The following is a 12,709-nucleotide window of genomic DNA, read 5'->3' as shown; positions in this document are numbered from 1 at the left end:
CAAGAAAATATTTTTCTTTCTTTACCACAACCCGAAGTTCTAAAAGGATAAATACTCCAATAAGTTTAGAAAACTCATGCCAATGACTTTTAAAACTCCCCACAACTAGAAACAGCAATTCTCAAATGTATTCCTAACCCCTGATAACTCCTTGCTCATGTGGGATTTTAACATACCTCTTGGCCAGCCAGAGTTTGGCTTTGGTACAAACAGTGATGTCAGTCAGCTCGTGCTGGAAGTCTGAATTCGTTCCGTGTTTGGAGTCTGAGTAGGCTTGCAACAAATGAAAAACCTAAACCAAAAAAGAAAAAAAAATCCTGCTGTGAAAATATATTTTTCCTAAATGCTCAGTTCCTCCCTTTTAAGTTTCCTAAATGTTCCCCTCAAAGAAAACAGACACCTGCAGAATGTAGCTCTGGTCTCTTTGCAGAAAGGCATGTTGGTTTTGGAGGATGTAGCAGTGCCGAGAAACCCAAGTCCTTCATCCATACCTTGCTATGGGTTTCTCACACAATCCCCAAAACTGATGACTGTGGCCCAACAATCATCTGCCACAAGAGTTTATTAGTTACAAACAACCTATACACTGATTTCAGCAAAGGAATGCAAACATCTTTATGTTAGCTGCCGCACATGAAAATAAAATGTACCTTTTAAAGTCAAAGTCTTAAATTTAAAGAAAAATACATTGTTTGAGAGTCTAAACTGGTTTACATGTCTGAGTTCATTAGAACAGTCTTGGCTAAAGAAGTAGGTCAAACTAATTCTTGCCTTAGCAAATACTGGGCAGTGATGTTTGTAACTATTTAGGGTTTTTTTTTTTTTTTTTTTTTTTAGCAGATCTTCCCTTCGATGTCAGGAGTGAATGCAGCAATGCAGATGTGCCCCACTTATACAAGGATACTCGTGTATACGCATGTATGCACGTATGTATGTACTGGATTCAGCAATGACATCCGCAAGGCCTCTGTGAGGAGACAAATCTATAGCAGACAAAGAATAAGGACAAGGGCATAAATGAGATCTTTTGACCTTGGCTAGTGCCAAGGAGAGAAATGCATGTCAAGAGAAATCCTTCAGTCTCCAGCCTCCTTATCTAAGTCAAGAGGAAGAGGTGGGTGCGGCAAAGTAAGCATAAACACACTAAGAACTCTGAAAGTCTATTTTAATAACATCTGTTTTCTTTCCCTATTATATCCTTCTCTAGAGCTGTGAATGATTCTTTCTGTGTAACCAGATTCAACGTTTTCCTCTCTTTCTCTCCTATCAACAAGGGGCTGACAATAGTGAAATAACTGAGAGTTAGATACGGAAGGGGGTAATGAGAAACAGAAAAGTCCAGATAAAATCAATCCAGAGTCATCAGACCCTAAATGGGTAGGCTGGCAGGTTTTACTGGGTCAGACATCTGCAATCACCACCAACAAATACATGCCAAGCACCTTCTGTTTAGAGAATCAAAATAAATTTCTTCTAAACAGAAGTAACTGTACAGGAGAGTGCACACAAGTCCCAATGTGGAGACTGAAAATGCTTTCTCTAATAATGGATCTGTTATTTCAGAAGCAACAGATCAAATGTCATGCCTTCACCACACCCCCGCAGGGACCCAAACCACCCGTCGTGGAGTCTGGAGCAATGGGTCTGGCTGGAGCTTCTGTTCTTATGTGGTGACTGCCAGAGGGAAAAAATACCTTCCTCAGCCTGAATCCCCACTGTCCTGAAAGAGCTGGCAAAGTCACTGGGCTTTGCTTTACTTTTCTCTACAGCTGCACAAAACCAACCACCAGGGCTTTTCATGGTGTCACAGGATCGCAATTAATCAGCAGACACCAGCAAAATACATGACTTCGGAATTTACTTGTAAAGAAACCTGTGAGATTTTCAAATGCTTCTCATTTAGAAGCAATCACTTCAAAAATAACTCCTGATGGATGTTTAAACTTAGTCCTATATTTGCTCACCTTACTTGGCAAAAACAAGACTGTTTTTGAAACGCTTGGTAGCTCTGGTTTATGAAAATCAGCCTACAATTCTGTCACATTGGGTACAAACCAGACAATTGTGACCCTGGTTATTCACCAGGAATGGAGAGCGATCTATTTACACGAGACAAATGGAGAGACAGGTACGCTGAAAAGAACTGTGGCAGAAATAAGCATGTCAAAGGGCCAGGGTCAGAGAAGTCAAGGAAAAAAATGGGGCAGGGAAGGAGAGGGAGAAGAGAAGACAGGGGAAAGAGAAAGGAAAGAAAGTTTTATAAGCAATTGTATGAAACAGGTTAGTGTTTTTGAGATATTTTTCTTTAAGAAAATAAAAATATTTGAATACACAACTAACCTCATAGACATTTAGTGTGTTGGGTTCAAGAAAAATGAGACCATCCTTTGGCATGAGGTCCAGGTATAAGGCCAGGCCCTTTGAAACTAAGATTTGATCAAGGTCAGACTCGGGAGCTCCGGCAGCTCCCAAGAAGGGCAGTTTGTCCACCAGCTCTTAAAGGATGGCAAGTAGCAAGGCAACTCTTTCTTCCTCACTTTCCTAAAGTTCTGGTCCCAAAGAATTCTGAGGCTAAGAAAGTAGTCAGGCCCAGGCCTGTACTGAACCAAGCACAGAGAAACCAAAGCTGCCAGAACCAAGGAGGACGATTAACTGCCAACACACATGAGAACTCAGAAGTTCAGTGTCATTTTATGTGTCCTAAATTGGCAACTGAATCCAAACATTGTCAACAAATATTTATTAAACAACTCTTATTACCAGGCACTGTCCAAGGGGCTGCAGCAGAGACCAGATAGTTCCTTGCTTTCCTGTAGCTCACATTCTAGTCATGGAGACATGAGAAATCAATAGCTTTCCTGACTCTGCCTGGTCATGATTTACAACCTGCATGGCAGCATCGTCATCACTTTTGTTTTTATGCTTGACCTCCCCCTCCAATAAGTCTGATGCACTGTAGGAATTCAACAAGCATTTGCCAAATAAAAACGATGTTGGTATTTGGTGCTTCTTCCTATATTCACTCCTTTAGGACACATTCCCTTGGGTTTTGTGAGCTATCGTAGTGCCGACTTCTGTGTCTGGAGTGGAACGGAGAGACACACCGTACTCCTCATCCCAGTGGATGCCTCATCTGATGGTGGAGGCAGGAAGGCTAGATTAGTGCTAAGAATCCAGCCTCATGGGAAAGTGGAAGAGCATGGATTTTGAAGCCGGGCAGAGATAGGTGTAAACCAATTATCAGTTTTGCGGCTTTGGGCAACTTAACCTCTGTTTCTCCATGGTAAATGGCCTATAATAATATCTAACTTGTAGGACTGTAGAGAGATTTAAAAGAATATATATACTACTAGGCACGCACTAGGGAAGTGATAACAATGTTGATTCTTTTCCATGTTCTGTCTGCTCCCTCTCTTCCAGCCCCATTCCAAAAATAAACAGTCAGAGAAGACTTTGCAGAAAGAGTGATATGCATACGTGGCCTTAAAAACAGTCTTGCCAGAATCGAGGGAAGGGTATGCAAGCAGTGAAAACAATTAAAACACATTTTAAGGGTATTAAAATATTGGTAAAGCCAACAAAAAGAGTGAATCTTAAACTATGGACTTCAGTTAATAATAATGTGTAAATACTGCTTCATTAATTGTAACAAATGCACCACATAAATACAAGATATTCATAGTAGGAGAAAATTGGGGGAAAGAGGTGGGGAGGAGAAAAATATTTGGGAACTTTCTGTATTACCAGTTCAATTTTTCCATAAATCTAATGGTTCTAAAAATAGTCTCTTAATTTTTAAAAATATTGGTACTATTCAGGGGACAACAAGTGGTCCTGTGTGCGCAGAGAACAGCCAGGGTGTGCACAGGGTGGTGGCAGACACAGCTGGAGAAAGGAGTCAGGTCTAGTCAGATAAAGACCTTAAAGGCAATGTCATGGAATGTGTACTTTATTCTGCAGACAGCAAAGATTTCTTCAGAGAGTGCTGTTGGGTGATGAGATCTGTAACTTGGAGAAAAAAGCGAGGGGCAGTGTGGAGGTCATAGCAGAAGGGGTGGAATGCCCAGGACTACTGTAGTAGTCTAGACAAGAGGAGGGGAGGGTTGAAACCAGCGGCTCAAAACCAATAGCCTTTGGGCCAAAAGTGGCTGCAGATGTTTTATTTAGCCCATACAGTACTTTTAAATCAACCTTTATGAATTGGGATATTTCACATTAAAGTCATCCTGATTTCCATTTTGAAAAATTAGATCTGGCTATAGCGGCCCACCGTCCTGTAGGGCAAACAGTCACCTGGCCGGAGCTGAGCAGCAGGAGCTGGCCCCAGAGATGAGAACTGCACTCTCTAGACCACCGCTGTCACCACCATTACTATTGCCTGTTACTCTAGTCACTAAGACGGAGGGTCAATGCCATTTATCAAAGCTCTTAGGCTTTTTTGTTTGTTTGTTTTAAACTTTCGGAGAATCGAGAAAAAAATAAAATACTTACTGAACCCAAATCTCTACTAAAAGTTTGAAAACAAAGAATGGGCAGAGAGCCCCTGTGTTTATACTCATCCCCCTTTGGTTCACTTACCTGCCTGGCATGGGTAGGATTCTGATTTTGTGACATCTCCACCCCACCCCAATCTAAACTGAAACAGCAATGGAAGGAGAGGAAAGGATACATTTGAGAGAGCTTCTGTGGGCTGCAGAGGCAGGGCTTGGCGACTGCTTTAGACATGGAGTTAAGGTGCAGGAAAGAGCCTCTTAACTTGGGCAGCTGGTGAACAAGGGGCATCTTTCAAGATGGAGATTATAAGAGAATCTACAGCAGGCTTGGGAATGAGGGAGGGGAATTAATGAGTTTGGTTGGGAATATCCGTGTGATGACTGCTTTACTTAGGATAATTTATGTCGCAAAAAAGAATTCTTCAGGGACAAAAGGGAGCTCTATTAATAATCACACTGGGAAAAACAGAGGACAGATGCTTACCCCTAGCTGTAATAGGTCCCTTGGAGAAGGGTTAGAGGTGGACATAGGGGTCATCAGCACAAGAAACAGGAGAAAGCTTTGTTGCCCTAAGATGGTTATGACCCAATCAGAAAAAGACTGAAAGCACATTATGAAACAAACAAGTACAAGCCAACAGCATCATCCATGACTATCATAGGCATGGAGCTGCCAAGAGATGGGACTGTCAGCCCTGCCCTGAGGAGGGGGTGGTCATGGAAGCAGCTGGGAGGAGCAGGGAATGCACTGCAGGAGGGTGTCAGTGAGTAGGCGGATTTCTTGCCCCTGAGATGCAAGCCTTAATGAAAGTTTGAGGGGAACTGAGAAGTCTGGAGAACCTGGAAGCAGTTACCCTCTGTCCCTCATCCCTCCACTCTAAACACAGAGAGACTCAGGGGAGCCCCAGGCATCTGTGCAAAGCATGGGGTCCATTTTGGCAGCTTTGAAATGCTCTTTGAATAAATGCCATGGGCCTAAAAAGAGTCATGAGGCAGTTCCCTGAAAAAACTTGCACTGCACCAGTAAAATATGTCTAGTTTATGCTGCTGGACTAAAATAGCAACTTGTGTTAGACAAGATCAAGATGATATATGGTTGTTTGGGAATGCAACGCTGAGATGGGTTTTCCTCTTCACCAAGCATGGCTTCCAGGCAATTTTCCCCCTTATAAAATCAACAGCAGCTGAGCTCCAGAAACCAGCAGGATCCAGCAATAACAGGACAAGGTTAGACAGGCTATGAAAAAAGACAACTCTAATAAGAAAAGAGATGCTCATTTCAAAGGTCAGATATAAATGGGGGAAATGTATCGTAATCATTAAAAACCTCAAATTCTGAAGATTAAAAAACCTGTCCACTTTTGCAACTGTATTTTCTTAAAAGCAAATGCTATGTTTTTCCCTTGCTGCATGCAGACTACAGGTGAATATTTTTGACCCTATCACCTTCAGCCAAGTATAAAATTTCTGTATCTGCCATTTTGCCTAGTTTTCTCCCTGCACTGCTTCAATCCCCAAAGCTAAGTCAGTGCCACATTTTCCTTAGTGTTTACACAGGATTTTATTTCGACTGGTAAAACATCTGTATTTTTTCAGGGACTTAAATAAATGATCTATGCTGGGAATGTACAGTATAGGGTGATGTCAGGCCCCCTTTTTTTCTCGACTCGCTGGGCAGAACAGGCAAACATTGTTTCAGCCTGTAGTTGGGAATGTGAATATTCATCCTGTCGACTTAATTCATACAAACAGAACTGCAGGCAGGCAGGCAGAAGTATTTTATGGCTCTAGGTCAGATTGAAAGGGGGTAAAAGGGTAAAAGGGAGATGACTGAGGGAGGAATCTAAACTTTCTAATTCACAGAAACAAGCCCAATCACATCACTGCTGGGAAACAGATAAAGCAAAAATTATTCAAAATGCAGATTGTGTTTGTATGTGAGTGGAGGGCAAGGTGGGAAGGCAAGAGAGAGAAAGGTCTCTAACAATACAGTATGTCATTTGCAGTCATTCCAGTGTGGGCTAGTATTTGTTTTCCGCTTCAGGCATATTAACTGAACCCCAACTAGGCCACAGGCCTCTCAGGAGCACCCCTCTTGCCTCTGACTTCCACAGTGCAGGGTGCCATGCTTATTAGGTATAAGTACCTACTTATATCATCTGTTCAGAGCTCATCATGTTGTTTTTTATTCACAGCCCAACTGGGCTAGAGCCAGAACCTTGGGATACCTGAATTCCTCAACCTGGTCATTCCCCAGAAGAAAGTGCTTGGTGGGCACTTGCTGTCCACATGAATCCACCAATCTGCTAGAGGGCCAGCCAGGAAGCATTTCATGTGGTTGCTTCCCTAAACTTCAACCTGTTTATTGGCTAAGAATACATCCTTAGGACGGTCTTGCTAAGTCCCCAAAACATGACACCTTACTGTGTTGTGTGTTGCTGCCAGGAAAAGGATGCTAATTACAAAGTATAATTACTTCCTAGCTGATTCTAGTTTGGGGAGAGAATCACAGGAAACAGGCCGTGAATATCTTTAAGAACTACAGTGTACAAAAACACAAAGCCTGCTGGGGACTGGAAATTCACTTTGGGCCTCAAATCCATCCCCTCCTTTCTATTAACACTCCCACTATTTTAGTTCAGGAGCAAGAAGACTTTGCACCCAGATGATAAAAACAACTTAACTGCCTGGTCTCTGCCTCCAGCACTTATTTCACACATGGCCAGCAAAGAAATATTCCTAAAGCCAAGCTCTGAGGACATCACTCTCAAGTTCAAAATCCATCAATGACTTTCAACCTCCTAAAGAATGTGCTGGCACTAAAGGCTCAATTTACCTTTCTAGATTTAATTTCTGTTTCTTCCACTTTACGAACCTATTCTGTGGCCACAAAGAACAATTTCCCATTCGTAACAACTTACAAATGCTTTCCTGGCCAGGACGTTCCATCATTTGTCTCCCCACCTTCTCCAACTCCACCTACTGAAATTCCATTAATAAAGTAAGGCCCAGCTTAAACGTCACCTTCCCCATAAAACTCTCCCCAGCTTTCCTCAACTACCCCCACTCCCACCATAAAACTCACTGTTTTTCTCTTCAGTGCCCCAACATCTCCTTTAATTTGATGATTTTAAAAAACTGTTTAATCCCATCATCATGGTTATCAATCTATACTATCCTTTTCTAGAGTATAGAGCTCTTTATCTGGCAGGGAGAGAGGCTGAAAAGAGAGGATTCATTGACTCGGAATTCTACCACGGTCTTGCTAGGGGTGGCAGAACAGAAGCTGCATTTGCAGCAGCAGCTAGGGTGCTAAAAGCCACCTCTGTAAACTCTGGTCACACCAAGGTGTTGGAGGAAATAGTATTGACAAGAGAGAAAGTATACATTTGTCTTGGATCATCTCTCACCTATTGTTCTAAATTCTATAAAGTAATTATGAGTTCCTTCACAGGGGAGACTTGTCAAGGGCCCCCAACAAGGGCCCCCAAGCTGTTCGTAAGGTCAAGGTTTGGACAGTGGTGTCAGACAGTCAACCTTAACCCAACATACAAATGAAGGCCTGCATATGAAGAATTTAAAATTAACTAAACACTAACATAATACCTGCTCTAACTAAAAAGTTTCTAATTTTAGAACACGGATACATTCCTGAAAATCTAGTTATAAAATTATTTGTAAAATAAATCTGTTTAAATTCTTTAGGAAGAGCTGTTTATATTTGATAATTTATCTTGCTTATATATCTGGATCTTCAACTACTGAGTTTTCTGAAAGAGAGAGTATCAAGATCAACAAGAAACTCTTAATGTAGTAAAACTTACTAATGAAAAATAATACATGGCGCAGTGGCTCATGCCTGTAATCCCAGCACTTTGGGAGGCCGAGGTAAGTGGATCACCTGATGTCAGGAGTTCGAGACCAGCCTGGCCAACATGGCGAAACCCCATCTCTACTAAAAATACAAAAATTAGCTGGGTGTGGTGGCTTGTGCCTGTAATCTCAGCTACTTGGGAGACTGAGGGAGGAGAATCACTTGAACCTGGGAGGTGGAGGTTGCGGTGAGCAGAGATCGCGCCACTGCACTCCAACCTGGGTGACACAGTGAGACTAAAAAAATAATAATAATAATAATGAAAATGCAGATGATTTGTTCAGTCAAGACAAAGTTAATTTTTTAAAATAAATTTTATTGTGTATATTTAAGGTATAGAACATGTTATGAGGAGAGGGAGAGGGAGAGAGAGAGAGAGAAAGAGAGAGAGAGAGAGAGAGAGAGGGTTACTATAGTGAAACAAATTAGCATACTCATTATTTCACATAGTAACTAGCATCCCTACCACCACCTTCCAGGGCAAGAGTGGGTTATTAACTATAGTCCTAATACTGTAGTTAGATCTTTCAACTTGTTCATCCCGCGTAATTGCTACTTTGTATCCTTTGACCTACATCTGATTTCCTATCCTATACTCCAACCCTGGTAACCACTAACCATGAGTTTATTCTCCAGTTCTATATATTTGACTTTTATTATTTTTTTAAAGATTCCACATATAATTAAGATCATGCGATAGTTTTCTGTGTCTGGCTTAGTTCTCTCAGCAAAGTGTCCTCCTGGTCCATTCATGTAGCAAATGGCAAGATCTCCTCCTTTTTAAAGGCTGAATAATATTCTACTGCACATAATCTATCTATGTCAGTTTCTTTATTCATTCATCCATTTATGGATACCCAGGTTATTTCACTTTCTCTGGATACACACCCAGAAGCAGGATTGCTGGGTCTTATGATGGTTCTATTTGTAATTTCTTTAGGAATCTTCATACTGTTTTCCATTATGGACGCATCAATCTGCATGCCCACTAACAGGATACAAGGGTTCCCTTTTCTGCACACCCTTACCAACACTTATCTCTTGTTTTTTGATAACAGCTATCCTAAGAGGAGTGAGGTGGCATCACATAATGGTTTTGATTTCATTTGAATGCAAATCAAATGATTAGTGATGTTGAGCACTATTTTATATACCTGTTGGACATTTTCATGTCATCTTTTTTGAGATATAAAAGAGATGGGTATTCAAGTTCGTTGCCCATTTTTAAATTGGGTTATATATTTTCCTGCTGAGTTGTATGAGTTATTCATAAATCTTAGATAATAACCCCTTATCTGATACATGGCTTGCAAATACTTTTTCCCAATCTGTAGGTTGCCTTTTTTCACATTTTATTTTATTTATTTATTGAGATGGAGTCTTGCTCTGTCGCCCATGCTGGAGTGTGGTGGCACAATCTTGGCTCACTGCAACCTCTGCCTCCCAGGTTCAAGTGATTCTACTGCCTCAGCCTCCCAAGTACCTGGGACTACAGGCACGGGCCACCAAGCCCAGCTAATTTTTTTTTTTTTTTTTTTTTTGAGATGTAGTCTCGCTCTGTTGCCCAGGCTGGAGTGCAGTGGTGCGTTCTTGGCTCACTGCAAGCTCCGCCTCCTAGGTTCACGCCATTCTCCTGCCTCAGCCTCCCGAGTAGCTAGGACTACAGGTGCCTGCCACCATGCCGGGCTAATTTTTTGTATTTTTAGTAGAGATGGGGTTTCACCGTGATAGCCAGGCTGGTCTCAATCTCCTGACTGCGTGATCTGCCCGCCTCAGCCTACCAAAGTGCTGGGATTACAGGCGTGAGTGAGCCACTGCGCCCGGCCAATTTTTGTATTTTTAGTAGAGACAGGGTTTTGCCATGTTGACCAGGCTGGTCTTGAACTCCTGACCTCAAGTGATCCACCAGCCTCGGCCTCCTAAAGTGCTGGGATTACAGGCATGAGCCACCACGCCTGGCTACATTTTTTTTTTTATGGGTATACGGTAGGTGTATATATTTATAGGGTACATAAGATATTTTGATATAGGCATATGATGTGTACTAACCATTTATCATTTCTCTGTGTTATGAACATTCCAATTATATTTCTAGTTATTTTTAAATGTACAATAAATTATTGTTGACTGTAGTTACCCTATTGTGCTATCAAATACTAGATATTATTCATTCTATCTAATTAACTATATTTTTGTACCCATTAACTATCCCCCTTTCCTTTCCTCCCCAGCCTCTCATAACTATCATTTTACTCTCTATCTCCATGAGTTCAATTGTTTTAATTTTTGGCTCCTACAAATGAGTGAAAACGTGAAATTTGTCTTTCTATGCCTGGCTTATTTCACTTAACATGGAACCTCTAGTTCTATTTATATTTTTGCAAATGTCAGGATCTCATTCTTTTTTGTGCCTGAACAGTACCGCATTGTGTATATGGACTACATTTTCTTTACCATTTGATATTGTTTGGCTGTGTCCCTACCCAAATCTCATCTTGTGGTTCCCATAAACCCATGTATTGAGGGAGGGACCCAGAGGGAGGTAATTGAATCATGGGGGTGGTTATCCTCATGCTGTTCTCATGATAGAGAGTGAGTTCTCATGAGACCTGATGGTTTTACAAGGGGTTTTTCCCCCTTTTGCTTGGCACTTGTCCTTGCTGCCACCACGTAAAGAAGGATGTATTTGCTTCCTTTTCCGCCACGATTGTTAAGTTTCCTGAGGTCTCCTCAGCCATGCTGAACTGTGAGTCAGTTAAACCTCTTTCCTTTAAAATTACCCAGTCATGGGTATGTCTTTATTAGCAGCTTAAGAACAAACTAATACACCATTCATCTACTGATGGACACTTAGGCCTTAGGTTGATTCTAAATCTTGGATATTATGAACAGTGCTGTAATAAACAAGAGAGTGCAAATATCTCTTTGATATACTGATTTCCTTCCTTTTGAATATATACCTAGTAGTGGGATTGCTGGATCATATGGTATTCTAGTTTTGCTTTTTGAGGAACCTCCAAACTGTTCTCCACAGTGATTGTACTAATTTACATTCCTACCAACAGTGTACAAAGGTTCCCCTTTCTCCGTATCTTCGCCAGCATTCATTACTGCCTGTCTCTTGGTTAAAAATCATTTTAACAGAGGTAAGATAATTATAGGCTGCCTTTTCATCTTGTTTATTGTTTCCTTTGCTCGCAGAAGCTTTTTGGTTTGATATCATCCTTTTATCCATATTTGCTTTTGTAGCCTGACCTTCTGGTGTGACAGCCAAGAAATCACTGCCAAGGCCAACGTCAAGGTTTCCCCTGTGTTTTCTTCTTAGAGTTTTGTATCTTAGGTCTTACGTTTACATCTTTTATCTATTTTGAGTTGACTTTTGTGTAAGGTATAAGGGTGCAATGTCATTCTTTTGCATGTGGAAATCCAGTTTTCCCAGCACCATTTACTGAAAAAACTATCCCTTTCCCATTGCAGACACAGTTAATTTTAATGCAATAAAGGAGAAGGGGAACTGATAGTGGCATAAATGAAACAAAATTAGCTATCGATTGATAATGTTTGAAGCTGAGTGATGGATACATGGGGATTCATTATATTACTTGTGTATATCTAAAAATTTCTATAATACAAAAATGTGAAAAAGATTTAGTGAGGGAGGAAGAAGGGAAAGATAAAATAGCTTAGTGTATAGGACACAAAAATAACCAATATAGGAAGAGCTTATGATGTAGTGCAGAAAGTAAGATGTACATACTGAAATTTAAGGCAGAAAATGGTTAAGTGCTATAAGAGAAATAGAGAACAGAAGGCCAAGAAATAAACTCATTAGAAATTCTGCACGTGGAAACTAAGTAGATGATAAAGGTGACATTTGAACAGTAGTGAAAACATTGATTCATTCAATAAACAGTATTAAGACAATCAACCAGTCCTTTGGGAAATGATATAGTTGGATTCCTATCTAAAGCCTTAAACTAAGATAAATTCCAGACGGAGAAAAGAATCAAATGTAAAAAAGAAACTATAAAAATGCTAGAAGGGAATGAAATATATTTTATATCATGTTTTATAATCAGCAGGTAAAAGTGTTTTTTAAAAGAATAAACAAAAAGCCATGAATAGGGGAAAATAAGATGTATAAATATGTCAACATAAAAACTGAAAACTTTTATATAGCAAAAACTACTATGAAGATTCAAAAGTAAAGGGAAACCAGGGGTAAAATATCTGCTAATTCCCCTAAGGAACAAAATTTGCTAATCAATAACAAAAATGAAAGTAACTGAATGAAATATGGCAGGAATTCTCAAACTTTCTCAATTCAAAGCACCTTTAGTAC

The 12,709-nt window shown here is 40.5% G+C and overlaps 1 protein-coding gene across 15 annotated transcripts in view; it reads right to left on the bottom strand.

The window, feature by feature from the left end:
- THADA (THADA armadillo repeat containing) overlaps positions 1–12,709 on the bottom strand; it is a 368,672-nt gene that overhangs the window by 111,014 nt on the left and 244,949 nt on the right. For all 15 annotated transcript variants that reach the window (XM_055377797.2, XM_004029147.5, XM_055377798.2 and 12 more), the window contains one exon: positions 177–292. In XM_055377797.2, coding sequence (XP_055233772.1) covers positions 177–292 — 116 coding nt within the window. The remainder of the gene's footprint in view (positions 1–176; positions 293–12,709) is intronic.

This window comes from Gorilla gorilla, chromosome 12, assembly GCF_029281585.2.
Source record: "Gorilla gorilla gorilla isolate KB3781 chromosome 12, NHGRI_mGorGor1-v2.1_pri, whole genome shotgun sequence".
NCBI classification, from domain to species: Eukaryota; Metazoa; Chordata; class Mammalia; order Primates; family Hominidae; genus Gorilla; species Gorilla gorilla.
This window is presented reverse-complemented; position numbering and strand designations above follow the sequence as displayed.